At 57.1% G+C, this 16,458-nt stretch overlaps 1 protein-coding gene across 2 annotated transcripts; it reads left to right on the top strand.

Moving 5' to 3' along the window:
• Window positions 1–19: 19 nt before the first annotated feature.
• On the top strand, window positions 20–16,384 carry CCDC157 (coiled-coil domain containing 157). Of its 2 annotated transcripts, XM_064578674.1 has the most exons (13): window positions 20–240; window positions 443–534; window positions 3,048–3,189; window positions 5,952–6,210; window positions 8,126–8,297; window positions 9,011–9,656; window positions 10,250–10,327; window positions 10,680–10,870; window positions 12,197–12,373; window positions 12,527–12,695; window positions 13,801–13,940; window positions 14,358–14,446; window positions 14,536–16,384. In XM_064578674.1, exons 4-13 carry the CDS (start codon window positions 5,963–5,965, stop codon window positions 14,783–14,785), a joined length of 2,160 nt encoding a protein of 719 aa, XP_064434744.1. In that variant the 5' UTR covers window positions 20–240; window positions 443–534; window positions 3,048–3,189; window positions 5,952–5,962; the 3' UTR covers window positions 14,786–16,384. The 2 variants fall into 2 exon arrangements, with proteins under 2 accessions (XP_064434744.1, XP_045743284.1); XM_045887328.3 differs by lacking the exon at window positions 443–534.
• Window positions 16,385–16,458: the final 74 nt, after the last annotated feature.

Here is a 16,458-nt window from a genome sequence, read left to right on the forward strand (position 1 = left end):
TCCCGCCCCCTCCCTGGAGCCGTCTGCGCGAGACGCCGTTGCCATGGCAGCGGTCGAGGCACCCGGCTAGGATTTGTGGGGGATCCCGGGAGACTCAGGCGCGCCAGGGGCAGTTCTATGAGCCGCCCAGACCACCAGGGCTGAGGCTGGGACGCAGGAGACTGGGAAGACGTTCTGCATCCGCCGGACGCTCTTCACACACCCCCCACGGCCCTGGCCCCCCTCTCCTTTACTCCAAAGGTGGGTTCGTCTCTCCCTCCCATTGGCCTGTCATCTTGGAGAGTCCCTTCCCCTCCAGGCTGCCTCCTCAAAGTCCGGCCTCCCTCCTTCCTTAACCTCTTCTTTCGCTTCCCGTCTACCTCCTCCAGATCCCCTTCCCAAGTCCTAAGTCCCAAGGCCTAATTCCCACTGGTCCTTTTAACGGTGGGACTGCCTTTTCTAGGTTCCACCCTCTGCCTTCCATAGCCCCGCCCTCAAGCCCCGCGGACAGTCTCGAATCAAGACTTTTTTAAGCTCCATCCCTCTTTCCCAAAGGTACGTTCTTGCTGACCACTTCCCTAGCTTCCCCGAGTTCACCTCGAATCTCGCCGTTCGCATTTCCTCTTCTGAGATCCTGTCCTCCTTGTCCCCTCTCCCCTCCATCCCAGCTGCAGACTGCCCGCCGGCTTTTAGCCCTTGCCTGGATAGTTTTAAGTTTCTTCACCTGTGAAATGGAGGCGGGATAGGAAGAGATGCCCTCCCAAGTGTCTTACCCCATCTCTTTTTCACACACACACGCACACATACACACACTTCATAGCTGGTTTATGTCATTGTTGTAATTATTAACAGAATGATAATGATAGCTAGGATTTATTGAACATTTACCTGGCCAGATCTTGTGCCAGACACTACATGCATTACATTACTAATTTCTTTTTTTTTTTTTAAGTTTTATTTATTTATTTGTCAGAGAGACAGAGAGAGTATAAGCAGGGGGAGTGGCAGGCAGAGGGAGAAGCAGGCTCCTGGCTAAGCAAGGAGCCGGGACTCCATCCCAGGACCCTGGGATCATGAACTGAGCTTGACCAACCGAGCCATCCAGGCTTCCCTACATCACTAATTTCTAATAGCAATTTATTTACAGATGAGGACAGTGAAGTTCAGAGTTGGTGGCGTGGGAATCCAAACCCAGGCCATTCTTACTCCTCTACTAGTGCAGCTACTTATTCCTTTGTCTTCACTCAGTCCCTTCATTGTCCCCAGGGATCCAGGCAATTAGCAGTCCTGAGTCAGAGGCTGACAGCTGGGATTTATAGATGGTTTCAGAGTTTCCAAAGTGTTTTCATGGTGGTGACCTTGAATCTCAGCAGGGACACTGGCCAGGAGGTAGGCCTAATCATTACCAGAGGGGTAGAGTCCTATGACTCAGAGAAAGAAGGGGCTTGCATGTTGAATGGGAATGGAGGAAAGACTCCTTCCCTATTCTGCAAGTCAAAAGTCCATCTTGAGCATGAGGGAACTGAGGAGAGGGCAGAGTTAGGGGCTGCTCCTTCCTCAGGGCAGTGTTGGCCCAATTAGTGCCATCACCCATACGATCTCAGGAATGGTCAGTGCAGGGTTAGCAGCTTTAGGCTGAGGGTTCCACTCAAGACCCAGGAATTACAGAGAAAAGAATTACAAATGCTCCTTCACTTGCCACACACTGAAGTGGTTCTCAAGCCATGTTTATAACGGCAAATCCCAATGTTCAGAAGAAATGACATAAGGTAACCTTGGATGTTTTTCAAGGTTGTGTTTTCCTCTTACATATTATTGATGCTTTGGCATTTGTGGTTGCTTATCAGAACCAGAATCTAACAGGAGTTGGTATCTCGGATGGCCCCAGATGGCAGCTGTAGTTATTTGAGGGTGAACAGGTCCGTGTTTCTCGATGTCTTCACAGACAAGCTCCCGAGTCCTAGGTGCTTTGCCACCTGAATATGCCTCCTCCCAGGGCGGGACTGCTTGCCTGCTTGCTTGCTTTCCTCCCTCCCATTCCAGGAAGGAAACCCAGAATATGTCAGTCTGTTTTTTCCGTTTGTTTCTGCCTCATTCCTTGGGGATATAAAATCTCACAAGTGGCAATATCTCACAAGAGTCTGACACTGACATATGTGTACAGGGATGTGGGCCTGTGTGTGTTTGTGAGTGTTGTAGAGTAGATACTCTTGGCCCTGTGGGTGAAACTGACAGAGCTGACATACCAAAGACTTGCCCCCTGTAGAGATCCTGAGAGGTAGACAGTAGCTCCTAGGGACAGGGCTCTGCATGGCCTTCTCTGACGCTTTTCTTGACACGGTGCCCAGGATGTCAAAGGTACGCAGTAATCATTTGCTTACTGAACACAGAGGATCTGACCCTCTATACCTGCACTGTTCAGTACGGTGGCCACCCATCCATGTGGTGGTGCACTTGAAAATGGTGACTGGCCCGAACTGAGATGTTCTGTAAGTATCAGAGAGACACTGGATTTTGAGACTGAATGGAGGAAACACTGTAAAATAATCTCCTTAATGGTGTTATATTGATTTCGTGTTGAAGTGATGGTATTTGGGGTTTATTAGGTTAAATAAAATATTTAATTTACCCATTTCTTTTTATTTTTTTTTGTGGCTAGTAGAAAATTTAAAATCCCACGTGTGGCTAGCATTATATTCCTTTTGGACAGTGCTGCCCTAGAAGCATCATGGCCTGAAGACAGAGCAGAGATGTTGGATTCAAGAATCCTAGCTCTCTGAGTGACCCTGAGTTAATCCCCTAATTTCCAGAGCCTCAGTTTCCTCGTCTGTATAAAGGAGGTAGATTCAGGAAGTAGCACACAGTAGGTTCTGTGGTCAGAGCCTAGCACTGTTAAAGCACAACCTCTGTGCTCGGGCTCAAGACAGATGACCCCAGATGAGCTTTCCCTTGCTCCATTCCTCCAGCCCGGGACACCCTCTCCTTCTTCTGGGACAGCCTCCTCCCTGCCCCACCAGGAAGCCTCCCTAATTGCCCACTCACTCACTCTTGCCTTTATCCATTCTCAGGGATTGAAGAGCTACTCGGGGCCAGCCCTGCACTGGAGACAGAAAACCAGGCACCTGGATGAGCCTCTGACCTGAGCCCCAGAGCCCACAGGCTAGCCTGAGAGCCAGACATCCAGCTTCACAGGCAGGCACCTGCGCAGAGGTGAGGCCAGGGCCCAGTCCTCTGGGAGGCCTGAGAGGCTGGCTCAGTCTTCAGGAATCACCCCTGGGTGCCTTTGAGTGTCCCGGACCTGTGGGCAGCAGCTGGCCCTTAAGTCCTTTGGCCCACGTGGCCAGGTCATACCACAATGAACTCAAAAGACAGTCCATGCACTTGTAGGGAGACAGATTGCCAACTGCAAATAATTACTCAAATAATAATTCAGTGCCAGTGTGGCGTATGCTGGGAGGGAAAAGAACAGAATGCTCTGAGAATATGTAACAGGTGAACTCACCTGGCCTGGGGACCTGTGGGAGGTGTGTTATTTGGGGTAAGTGTGGGGAGGAAAAGGCACATTCTGGGTGGTAAGATGCTGAGGTGGGAACAGACCACCCAGGGCCAGAACCCAGGGAAGTGTTCCAGTGTTTATTCTATAGAAAGCCATTCAAGGGCTCTAAGCAGGGGGGTGAGTTGCCTTTTAAATGATCACTCTGGCCATATACAGACAGACGAGGTGGTGCTGGGCAGAAGGATGAGGGTGACCCCTCAGAAGGCTGTGGCAGTAGTCTGGGGAGAAGATGGAGTAGGGAACAGCACGGCGAACACAGTGGTGGGTTCTCAGTGTGGTCTGGACATGGGATTGGCAGCCCTAGGTGCTTGGATGGGGGTAAAGGAAAGGAATCCGAGGAAGTGCCCCGTTGCACATAGTCGGGGTGCCATTTTCTGGGATGAGTGAGGTTGAGCTGGAAGTAGGTCGGAGGAAGAGAGATTCCTCCACCAGGCCTGGACTTGCTGGGGATCAGAGAGACCGACCATGGCCTAAATACTGCCCACGCAGCCCCCACACTGCAGGGAGGAGCTGTGGTACAAGGAAGCACTTTCTGCTGCTGAGAAATCCACAGAGGACAAGAGACCCTGCTGCAGGGTGGGGAGAGACCAGGGCTGCCCAGCTTTGAACAGAGAGAAGAGGGTGACACTGGCAAGGCCTGTGATGAGCCACTGGAGGGGCCAGGACAGTGTCATGCTTCTCCACCTTCTGAGTCAAGGACCAGGGGCCATTCATCCAAATCATTGGCTTCAGATGTCCACAGACTCCAGAGATGGACGAGAAGCATTCTGTGTGGGCTGCAGGGGGGAAAGGGGACATACAGAAGGCAGGCAGTGGCTACAGACAAGGATGGTCTTTGCTGTTGCTACTGCTAAGAGTAGTAATCACTAGACTAATGGTCCCTACTGCCCGAGCACTTTTACTGGTGTCTTTGCCCTGCGCCAAGCACTTTACTCTTTTTTTTTTTTTTTTTTTAATTTGAGAGAGAGAATGAGATAGAGAGAGCATGAGAGGGGGGAGGGTCAGAGGGAGAAGCAGACTCCCCACTGAGCAGGGAGCCCGATGTGGGACTCGATCCCAGGACTCCAGGATCAAGACCTGAGCCGAAGGCAGTCGCTTAACCAACTGAGCCACCCAGGCGCCCCAAGCACTTTACTCTTGGATGCCTTTAATGACCTCACAACTACCCGGCCTGGTTGGGGATCGTGTCCCCATCTTACAACTGAGACAGCTAGGGCTCATAGGGGTACAGTGACTTGCCTGAGGCCACACAGCCAGGAAAAGGCAGGACTGGGACTCTCTGCATTCACATATAATGGGCCCCCTATCACCAGAGTGATTGGGTTGGGTATGGATACAAATTTTCAGGTTTTCCTCTCTTACACCTTAAGACTTGTTTCCCCCCTCCAAAATCAATGTATTTAAATTTTTCTTTGTGGATTCTTTTCAATTTCTCTATTCAATTACTCAGTCATTCACTTGCCAGTGAGCCTCTAGCATGGGCCAGGCCTTAGGCTGGCCATACTGGGGATACCACAGTGGCTAAGGTGGACTGGGGACCTGGCCTGGAGCGTGGAGGCCATTCCAGCAGAGAGGGATCAGGGCCCAGATGGGGGAAAGCCCAGAGACATGATCTCACCTAGCCTGGAGGGTGCTCAGGGAAGGCTTCCTGGAGGAGGTGATATCCAGGAAGCCCGAAGGATGGGAGGAATTAGGCAGATGGGAATTGGATGAGGAAAGCGTGTTTCAGACAGAATGGACAGATGGGCCCAAGTTCAGAAATGAGTGCCTGCACCTGAGCTGCTGCTTGGAGCTGACAGGGGTTGGAATGCAGAGTGTGGGGTGGTGGTGTGGGGACCAGAGAGGGCTGCGGGGAGACTGCGGCCAGAGGTGGCCTTTCTCCCTTAGGAGTCATGAGGGGCGTTGGCCAGCGTGACCTGATCAGATCCGGTTTGGGCCAGATCTCTAGAGCTGAAGTGTGTCATTTGGAGGGGGCAGCCCTGCGGCCCTGCCAGAGACAGCTGCGGTGGTCCAGGTGGGAGATCCAGCAGGATCCAGCACTGTCCTGTCACGCTGTAGCTACAACTTTCTCTTAGTCGTCAGTTGCCTAGTCAATGGTTTGCGCAGGGAGAAAAGGACTGTGGGTGCTTCTTATTCATAGCTGTATCTGCCCAGCCTTTAGCAGGGGTCTGGCACACACAGGCCCTCGGAGGGAACTGGCAGTATAGATGTGGGGCAGGGTGGATGAGCGGGATTATGGTGAGGTCTCTCCAGTACCAGGTATGGGCCCATGGCCTGGGCCCGGGAAAGACTTCTCCCCAGGGTCTAGGTTGGACTTTTGGCCTAGGACCGACTGGGCAGAGCGGGATTTTAGGAAGTTTCCTCCAGCAGCAGCCACATGGCTCTGGCTAACGGGGACCCTCTCTGCTCACCCCAGGAGCCTCGAGGATGGCGTACCTGCTGGGCAGCCAGTCCTGCATGGACAGTCTGCGCAAGGATCTTACTGACCTGCAGGGCGCCATCGTGGATGTGTTCTCTCGAGCCGGGCCTGTGCACTTTCCCTCCTGGAAGTTCCCTGACCGCGTGGCCTGCGACCTGGACATGGTGGCCCTGCTAGAGCACTATGACCATGTGCCGGGTGACCCCGAGTTCACGCAGCTGTCCCATGCTGTTCTGCTGGAGCTGGTCATCGACAGGTGAGGGCCTTGACCGAACCTGGTGATCTCGGGATGCTGGCATCTGCCCCTTAAACCGGTAGACCAGCCTCGGGAATTCCCGTCCCCCCCCAGCAGGGATCCAGAGGCCTGCCACCTCAAGGCCTTCATCGCCATCTCAGCTTGTGTGGCGTGCTGTGCTTTCCCCTCCTGTCTGCCCTCAGGGAGACCTGTTGGTCTCTGCAGCACTGCAGCTCTGAGGGCCACCTCTCCAGCTTCTGTTGGCCGCCTCCTTAGGCCTTCCGTGCGTTGGGGACACCACAGCTGCTGCTCAGAGTTTCCGTCCCAGGCCCTTTTTCCTGGTGTCTTATGGGCTGTGCCATTCCCAGTGTGTGTCACAAGGTCAGACATGGGATGTGTTTTTCCAGATTCTGGCCCTGTTGGGAAGATTGCCCCGCAGCCCCTCTAGTTCTACGCTCTCATTAAACTTAACATGGCCATCAGCCTTCCACTTCCTGGGGACCACCACCCAGGTTCCCTGTGACCAAACCATACACAGAAATCATGGAGACCTGACAGGCAAGGACAGTTTGGGCATGACCTGCCTGGGGACAAAGAAGCCAGGGTAACCACCTAGAGGCATGGAGGCACCCTCAGTATGAAAGTATTTGGAACCCGTGAGAGGCTAAACATGTATAAGCACAGAACACACCTTCCTTCTTGTTTGTTTGTTTGTTTGTTTAAGATTTTATTTATTTATTTAAGAGAGAGAGAGAGAGCAGATGAGTAGGGGGCGGGGAGGAACAGAGGGAGAGGGAGAAGCAGGCTCCACCTTGAGCAGGGAGCCCGATGTGGGGCTCGATCCCATGATCCCTGGGATCATGACCTGAGCCAAAGGCAGATGCTTAACCGACTGAGCCACCCAGGCGCCCCGAACACACCTGCTTTTTCCCTGCCACCCTCTACTAGGAACGCCCTGCCCGTCCTTCCTGGTCTGGCCAAGCCCCACTCATCCATCAAGGCCCAGTCTCCCTATGCCCCTGTGAAGCTGTTGCTCACATGTCTTCCCACCCCCTCTGTCAAGACCATGCTCTGTCTTCTTTCCAGGCGCCCCCCCCCCCCCCCCCCGCCCCACACCGTGCTGCCCACAGCACTGCAACCGGCACAGTTGTCCCCATTCACAGAGGAAGACACCTCAGCTCAGCGAGGGGCAGGGCCTGGAGGCAGTTGGTGTCTCCTCCCCCAGGCCTTTTCTGCCCAAGACCCTAGTGAGTTTAGGATGACCCCTCTGCACCTGGAACAAGACAAGGTCACTTACCTGCCCAGTATGTTTTGTAAATACAATACCTCTTCCTTTAAAAGAGTTTGGTTCCCATGCACATACAAACTTGTCCTTCTCATGCCTCTCTTCCTTAAAAGTAGCCCGACTCTAATTTTGAACACTGAAGTCAGGATAGACCCCTAGCTGTCTTCACGTCTCCGATGTCACAGAAGCAGCTTGCCGGGCAGGAGAAGACCCTGACTAGAATCAGGAAGCTGCAGGCGCCCCAGCCCTGCATGCTCACCCTGAGGCTGTGGGCAGGCCCTCCGCTCCCAGGGGCTCAGCTCTGTCCTCTGTAAGGTGAAGGCTTGAGCCACGTGATGTAATGGCGCCACCCACCCAGCACTTTCGGAGCACGCGCAGGACAACTGAAGCGAGACCCAGTCGGCCAGAGCATCCCAGTGTGGTGGGGAACAGCCAGGCGGAAGTGCTGTCAGCCAGGAGGCCCAGAAGACGCCCCCAAGTTCAGCCCCCAGGGAGGGCTTCCTGGAGGAAGTGGCTCTTGGATTTGAAGCCGGTCCAGCAGAGCATGTTCTAAGGCCCCCCGGGTCCACAGAGCAGAGGCTGCTAGTTGTGTGGCGCGCAGCACGCTGGTGCCAGGCTCTACCCTAGCTGACCCTGCCGTCCTGCCCGCAGGCTGCTGCTGCTGCTGCAGAGCTGCACGAGCTTCTTGGAGGACCTCGGTCCGGAGCAGACAGTGCCCCCTACCCGGGCTGTGGGGCCCTGCATGTCTGTGGGGCTCACGGTGCGGCGCTTCTGGAACAGCCTGCTGAGGCTGGGTGTGATCTACCAGCAGGCAGCTCCCCAGGTGGGTTAGTCACCCTCACACCTGTCCGCCCTGCCCCAGTCCCAGCTTCCTTGCACACCACGCGTGCACACCTTCACTGGCCTCACGCTGTCTGAAGGGGTACAGTGTCAACTCTGGAGCCTCCCAGTCAAGGCCCCTGCAGCGCGCAGTTAGCACTGCAGGCCTTGGGGGTCATGTCTGGGCTCCCTGGCTCTGCTGTTTATGCTGAGCCTACCCTGCTCCTCACTTTGTTCATCTGTACAGTGGGAATAATAACAGTCTCTACGTCTCGGGGCGTTGTTGGATGATACTGTTAAATGTTCACACCATTTGTTATGGCTTATCCTGTAATCTTCACAAATCCCCATGAGGACCACAATCACCATAACAGGGAGGAAAGGAAAACTGAGAGCTGCTATGGTGACATGAGAACAAGCAGGTCCACTGGGCAAGAACCCCGTAACCAGCACGGAGCTGGTGGCTTCACTGTTACACTCTCGTACCACGCACGGAACTGCACGGAGCCTGGGGAGGGGGACAGGGGCAGCAGAGAGTTGGCCTGCTTGGTAAGTTGAGGCAGCGAAGAAAGAAGGTTCTCTCTCGTTCACATTGGTGTCAGATAACCTCTAAGGGTCTGAGCATCAGGAGAGGCTGCACAGAATAATCCCCAGGAAACTGATCCCCTCCCAGGCCCATCTCCCTCATTTGCTCTCCCTTTCTTTTCCTGACCACAGAAAAGGGTAAACCAAGGGGAGAACCTCACCTCCAAGCCCACAGCCAAGGGCGAGCCAGCCAGGAGCCCTGAATTTGTGACTGCCAAGTTCATCAAGCCCCCCTCCCCGACGCCAGGCTTGCCCCAGACCTGCCAAGAGCCGGACAGCCTCCCCGTCAGAGTCTCCCCGCAGTGTCCAGCCAGGACTGCCAAGAACAGGAGGAGCGTTCACTCCCAGACGGTGGAGACGGCCCTGGTGCCCTGTGATGCATGCACCAGCGTCCAGGGCAGCCTGCGGGAGGTGGGCAAGGTGCTCATAGGCCTGTGTCAGAGCCAGAACTTGCCCTCGTCCTTAGGCCAATTCCAGCAGCTGGTGCAGGACAGCATGGGCCTCAGGCCGCTGCCGGCCGCCACCGTGGGCCACTGGGCAGCAGAGCAGAGCAAAGACCTGACCCGCCTCAGTAAGCACGTGGAGGCCCTCAGTCAGCTTGTTGGGCCACTCAGGGCCCAGCTGGAAGAGGCCGAGGGGCAGAAGGACGGGCTGAAGCAGCAGGTGGGCCAGCTGGAGCAAGCCCTGCAGGAGGAGCAGGGGGAGCGGCGGCGACAGGCGGACGAGGCCGCACGGCAGCTGGTGGAGTGGGGGCGTAACAGGCAGCAGCTGCTCACAGGTCTGTGCCCCGGAGGCCGGGCCCGTAGTCCCTGGGCCCTGCTGCAGCCCTAGCGCAGGGCTGCAGGGACACATCGCTGGGGTGAAGAAACGCAGGCTAGGCAGTGGGGTCAGAGACACCGAGGGAAGGCAGCTCAGCAAGCTGCTTACCCTGCAGGCAACCAGAGCTTCATCCCACCGGGGAGCACTGGAGCTGGTGGTGTAGAACACGTGCCTCAGGGCTGGCCCCTCCGAGGGCACGGGAGCCAGGGAGTTCATCCGCCCACTCCTGTGTGTCCCTGAGGGGGACCCCCGGGGGAGCTGAGGCAGAGAGACAGCCAGTGCCCGCTGGTGGTGGGAGGCCTGAGGGATTTGGGCAGGTCACTTTCCTGAGCCTGTCACCTCTGTGGAGGCCCAGAGCCATGTAGAGACCTGGCAGCCAGCCAATAGGAAGGAGGGGGAAGAGGAACCCAGGCCTTCTGGCACCTTCTGCAGGCCCAGGCAGCCACTCCACACAGCACCGGCTGCCCCGACGCTGCAGGGTGCGCTGGGCATGAAGGCACCAGCCAGGCCCAAGGGAGCCTCTGAAGGGCCTCTCTCTCTCGACTGCCGTAGAAACAAGTGACCTCAAGACGAAGGTGGCCACCCTGGAGGGGGAGCTGAAGCAGCAACAGGAATCCATGCAGGCCATAGGTGAGGAACCCCCATCATGTGGCCCTGTACCCCGTGTGCTGTGCTCGGTGGTGCAGCTGGATGAGCACCCTCTGTCTGTCTCCCGGGCTTCTGGGAACCATGAGATGGGGCCTGACTGGCCACACTGCTGGGTGATGGCTGGAGTTGGGGTGCCACCTCCCACCCAGAGAGCACCTTCTGTTTCCGTGGAAGGGTTGAGAGCCGCATTTTGTGCTGAGGACACTGAGGCGCAGAGACAGGCTGTGACCCCTCGCACCCCACCTCAGGTCCCATCCTGGGTCAGAGGCAGTGCGGGGACTTGCACCCAGGCTTCGCCTGCTCTCCCCCTTCCTGTGCCCACTCAATCCTGCAGAGACAAAGGCCCGGCAGCTTCAAGAGGAGGCCGAGCGCAGGGCAGAGGCCGAGAGGCAGGTGCAGCAGCTGGAGGAGCAGGTGCAGCTGCTAGCAGGGCGGCTGGATGGGGCCAGCCAGCAGATCCGCTGGGCCAGCACAGAACTGGACAAGGAGAAGGCCCGTGTTGACAGCATGGTCCGCCACCAGGAGGTGAGGCCCCCAGCACCTGGGGGTGTCTGTGACGTAGGCTGCAGGAAGAGAGAGCTCCACTGGTGGGGGGTGGGGGTTTACCTGGGTGGGGTACCTTGCTCCCAAACACACACCCAGGTTTTTGTTTGATCTTTACCAAGAGTTTGAGCCCTCCCCTGAACCCCGGGCCCTGGGGAAACAGTGATCCAGGGACAGATACAGCCAAAGGAGGCCTTGTTCTGGAGGAACGCCCCGCCACCCCTTGAGGACAAGCAGCTAGGCCACCATAGCTCTGCCATCAGATGGCTAAGAGGTGCGGGGAAAGTACTGCAGGGGTCCACAGAGGGACAGCCCCATCTGTTTGTGGAAATCCAGGATGGCTTCTGGGAGGAAGTGGCCTTTGAACTGGATGCCAAGGGCTAATGATCAGTCCATCAGTCAGAGGAAGGACAGGGAGGACAAAGGGTGAACCGAGGCCCAGGATACAGCTGTGCCCTGGGCATTGGGGCCTTGTAGGAATCCTTAAGGGTAGGGCTGAGGGAGCAAGTGACCTGCCACTTAGAGCAGGGGTAGGGCTGAGAACTGTCCTGACTGGTCTTACTCTCAGAGGCTCGGTGGGGAAAGCAAGACCCCAGGTAGAAGTCCCCACCATCAGGCATGGCCCAGGCTGAGAAAGCCTTTCAATGAAGCAGGTGCTTTTCTCAGTGCCCTGCGAACAGTCATGGTCACCAGGTATCAGATATGTGCTGTGAACAAGGTGCAGGACCTCGGACTCGTAGCCCTCTTGTTGTTCTTCCTCACCACAACAATAGGAGGTAGATACTCTCATCATCCCTATTTTATGGATGAGGACACTGAGGCTCAGGGAGGTTAAGGAAATTACCCAAAGCTGCACAGCTAGCCAGAGGCAGAGCCAGGACTTGGAGCAGACCGGCACTGGTTCTTCCTGCTTTGCACTCAGTGGGTGTCAGGAAAAGTGGGTCCCAAGTGAGGTGGGCTGATGGGACACGGGAGACCTAAGGAGAAGAAAATGTATGCCCAGAATTCCTCTCCCAGTGGAGACTGTGACTGGAAAGAGAGGGGACGAGACTGATAGTCAATCAAATGCTTTCCAAAGGGGTAGGGGTCTGCAAGTTGGGGGGCCTGGCCCTGACTGGGTTGGAGGGGTCCAGTGCGGTGTGCACCTGTCTCGCCTTGGCCCCTTCTGCTACACACATGTGCACAGCCTCCTCTCTGCACAGACGGGGCACAAGGAGGAGGGTCAGAGATGCCGTGTCCTCCCCTGTCCCATGGCTGGGCCTTGCCCAGTGGGCCTCACGGCTTCCCTGCCTGCCCGCCCTGGCTCAGTCCCTGCAGTCCAAACAGCGAGCCCTGCTGCAGCAGCTGGACAGCCTGGACCGGGAGCGTGAGGAGCTGCGGGGCAGCCTGGACGAGGCCGAGGCCCGGCGGGCCCAGGTGGAGGAGCAGCTGCAGAGTGTACAGAGTGAGAGGGAGCAGGGGCAGAGCCAGCTCCTGGCCCAGCAGGTAGGAGCCAGCAGGGTGAGGGTGCGGGACGGCTCTTCCCTTTCTCCAGGCGGAGTGCCTGCAGGCCTGTCCCGTGTCTAGATGGGAGGGGGGTGTCCCCAGGGGAGCCGGGAGCCATTCCTTGGGCAAGGCTTGAGCCTCCCCCTGCCTCAGGAGCTGCTGCAGAGCCTGCAACGGGAGAAGCAAGGCCTGGAGCAGGCCACGACGGACCTGCGGCTGACCATATCGGAGCTGGAACGAGAGCTCGTGGAGCTGCGGGAGCGGGAGCGGCTGCTGGTGGCCTTTCCAGACCTGCACAGACCCATCGAGGCCCAGATCCCAAGTAGGGGCCCAGAGGTGGTGGCCAGGGCATGTTGTGGCCCGGACAGGCAGCTGAGGGCTCACCTGGGCAAGACACTGGAGTCTGTAGTTCCCCAGCCTGCAGCACGGTCCCTACTGAGTCCCCAGGACACACAGGTGCTTCATGTGTTAGCCACTCTGTTTGATGGGGACACAGAAGCCCAGAGGCGAGGGGACTGCCCACTGTCGAATGGCTGAGTCTGTGTGTAGGTCTAACAGCCTCTGTAGCCTGTGCTCTTTACCATGTTACATGCCAGTCCTTGCTCAGTGTCCTGGTGTCCCCTGTCCTGGTGTCTCCCCAAACCACACCACGGGGTCAGCTTCAGGGGCACCGCCCCAGTTGTCCAGTGTCATGCACCCCATGGTACAGGAGTGCTAGGTACCTGTCTCAGCAGAGGACTAGATGCCAGGCAACCTAGGTTCTCATTTCAGGCCCTCCAGCCCTCACCCCTGGGTGGTGAATCCACTTGTGGAGCTGTCGGGAAGATCCACTGCAATTTAGCTGGTCACGCTAAGTCATCAGTCCTGAGCACTATGTGCCAGGCCCTTCTGTTGTCCTTTGATCCACCCCATAAGATGGGTAACAGCCCTTTCACAAACCACAAGACCGAGAACCAAAGCAGGCAGCAACTTGCTCAGGTTCAGAGTCAGAAAGAAAGCATTCATCTCCCAAGTGGTGGGAAAGAACGTGTTTGCTGAATTCCTGTGACTCATACCCAAGAGCTGGCTGCGTGACTTGAGACACCTCGCTGTCTCTCTGGCCTTCTGAAAACAGGAGGCTTTGGAAGAGATTCACTCTCTTGTCTAGTTACAAAGTCTTCAGTGAGCTTGAGGTCCCACTCAGCTCTCAAATTCTACAATGCTGGTCACCTCCCAGCAGGTAGGGGGTGGGAAACCAGGACAAGGCCTCAGGAGAAGGAAGATGGGGGGGGGGGCGCCTGGTCCCCGGACCTGCTCGGCTCCCCTGTGCTCGCCAGGCCACCAACCCAAGGCATACCCCAGCTGGCGTGTGTGCCCTCGGAGGTCCTGTTCCACTGGGCACCAGAGGCAGCCCTGGCGGGGTGAGGTAACAGAGTATGTCCCTGCAGGCTCCGGTGATGTTACAGATGACATGGAGAGGCAGGTACAGGCCAATGACATCCGCATCCGGGTCCTGCAGGAGGAGAATGGGCGGCTCCGGTCTATGCTGTCCAAAATCCGGGAGGTAGCCCAGCAGGGGAGCCTCAAGGTGGGCAGCTTGGCTCCTCAACCTGAGAGGGCTGGCCCCTGGGGACTTGGAGGAGGCCCCTGACCCAGCAGGTCTTCAGACCCCACCCTGGGAACCTACTGCAAGCCTGCCTCATCACATGTGGTTTCCGCGTTTCAAGCAGGCATGTGGGTGGCACAGTGCCTACCGGCTCCAAAATTCTCCCTCCAGCTCTTCTTGCCTATATTTCAAGGACAACCAGGAACCTTGTCAGAAAGCCAAACTTCCCACACTTACCGTGGCTGGGGTGGCCCTGGAAGGCTCCCCAAACCCTGTCCTTGAGAGGAAGGGGCTGTGGGTTTGGGTTTGGGCCCTCCCTTCTCCTCCATGGCAATGACACCCTCGCTGAACAGCGTAGAGAGATTTCCTGGGCCTTTCTGAAGTTGCCTTTCATTGCAGCTGATCCCCCAGGACCAGCTCTGGGCCCCTCCCAGCAAGGGAATCCAGGGAACAGTGTCCCCAGCCCAGGCCCAGAACGCATCCCCAGGGTGAGTAAGGCTTTGATGGAGGTGGGGCAGACAGGGGTGGGCTGGTCCCCCTCACTCACAGGGGGTCTTGCCATCTGGTCCTCCCCCAGGCCCCTGGGCAGGCGGCAGCTGCCTAGCCGCAGGACAGCCAGCGCGGGCAGGACCCTACCATGCCAGCGCCGGGCATCCCCACCTCAGCCATCCTGCAGTCGGCCCAGCGGGTCCTCCCTGGAGGACATGACCCACTCAACCAACTGTGCTCAGAACCCCATCCGGGCCTTGGCCAGGCTGAGGAGAAGACTGTCACCAGGCCAGGGCCAGGCCAGCCCTGCATACCAGCCCCAGGAGCGGCCCACGTAGCCTGCCGGACAGTGGGGCTGGAGGGCAGGTAGCTGGCAGCCTTCAATGTAATAAAGCCCCAGCCATGTGCCCACAGCTTCCTTGGCCTCACAGCAGTGGCTGAGCCAGAGGCAGAGTCCTTCCTTCCCCGTTCTGGGCAGGGACCACCGAGTCCCCAGGCCCTGCAGGTCATCTGCCAGCAGAGGCCTGGCACACTGTGAGGCCTCAGTAAGTGAGCGCTCCCTGCCTCTGTCCTGACAGGGCAGTGGGAGAAGAGAGCACCAAGGACAGAAAGAAGCGTTAGCACCTGGGCCAGGCCAAAGGCAGTCTTCTAACCCCCATAACAAGGGCAAAACGGTGACATGGGCTCAGCGACCCCTACCAATGGAGAGCAGGGTCAGGGTAGGGGGTATGTCAGGGAAGGAAAGCAGCTGCCAAGGTAGGTCCAGTGAGGAAGGAGTCAGAGGAGGGGGTCCTGGCTCTGGGCTCACAGAGGCAGGCAGAGGCCAGGGAAGCCTTCCCCAGCCCCAGCCCTGAACCCAGGATGGGGACATTAAGGACCCAAGAAAGTCAGTCCTCCTTTTACTAAGGAACTATTCACCTTCAGGAAATGTGAGTCACAAAGGGTTTCTCTAAATCCAGGAGGTTGGATCCCTAGAAGGCAGGGCAAGGCCTCACCTAACCAGACAGTGGGACACCCAGCAAGCCCTGGCTTTCCCAGACCTGTCTCTTGGGGCCCCAGCACTCATGCCACCCAGCCACGCCAGGCCCACAGTCCAGTTTTCTCCACGAAGCCTCCAGCCTGCCCCGAGTCACCATGTCAGTGAAGGACAGGCTCTAAGGCCTTGCTCAGGACTTCTCAGGGTGGGCACTCCCAGCTTCCTATGACATTTTCCCCTGGTGAGAAGGCCAACAGGTAGAGTGCCTCAGTTTACAGAGAAGGGTCGAGAAGGGCCATGTGTGTAGCTGAACTGCCATGGCCACTATCTGCCCAACTCTGGCTTCTGTGGAGCCTGGCGTTGCTGAGGGAGACTGGGATGCCCAGGCCCTGCCCTTCACAGGCGAGAGCCAGCCCTTGGGGTGGGGTCCCTGAGGCAAGAGGCGTGGGCCCAAGTCCAGGGGGAGGACCCATCACAGCTCAGTTCCCCTCTGCTCACAGTTCTGGAGGTCAGAAGTTCAGGCCCTGTGGTTGAGTTCTCCGTTCAGGATCTTAGAAGACTCACGTCAAAGTATCTGCCAGGTTACATTCCTTTCTGACAGCTCTGGGAAAGAACCCACTCCCAGACTCGTTCTGATTGCTGGCAGAATTCCGATTCTTGCAGCTGTAGGACTGAGGTCCACCTCCTTGCTGTGGCTGCTGTCACCAGGGGCCACTCTTAGCGCGTAGAGGCCATCTGCCTCCCTTGCCGCCTGGCTCCCTCCATCATCAAGTCAGCAACAGAGAATTTGTCATACACTGAATGCCCTTCCTGCTTCAACTTTCTGACTTCCTCTTCTTCCACCAGGCCAGAGAAAACTCTGCTTCTAATGGGCTCTCGTGGTTAGGTCAGGCCCTCTTGGATACCTTCCCCATCTTAAGGTCAACTGTGCCATAAAATATAACCGAATCATGGGGGTAAAATCCATTTGACTCCCAGCTGCAGGTTTACAAGGCGTGTTCATGAGGGCTGGGCGGGGGGGATCTTGGGACCCGT

The sequence above is a fragment of the Mirounga angustirostris genome, unplaced genomic scaffold (assembly GCF_029215605.1).
Source record: "Mirounga angustirostris isolate CCGP_5_RB_7025 unplaced genomic scaffold, mMirAng1.0.hap1 SCAF_14, whole genome shotgun sequence".
NCBI classification, from domain to species: Eukaryota; Metazoa; Chordata; class Mammalia; order Carnivora; family Phocidae; genus Mirounga; species Mirounga angustirostris.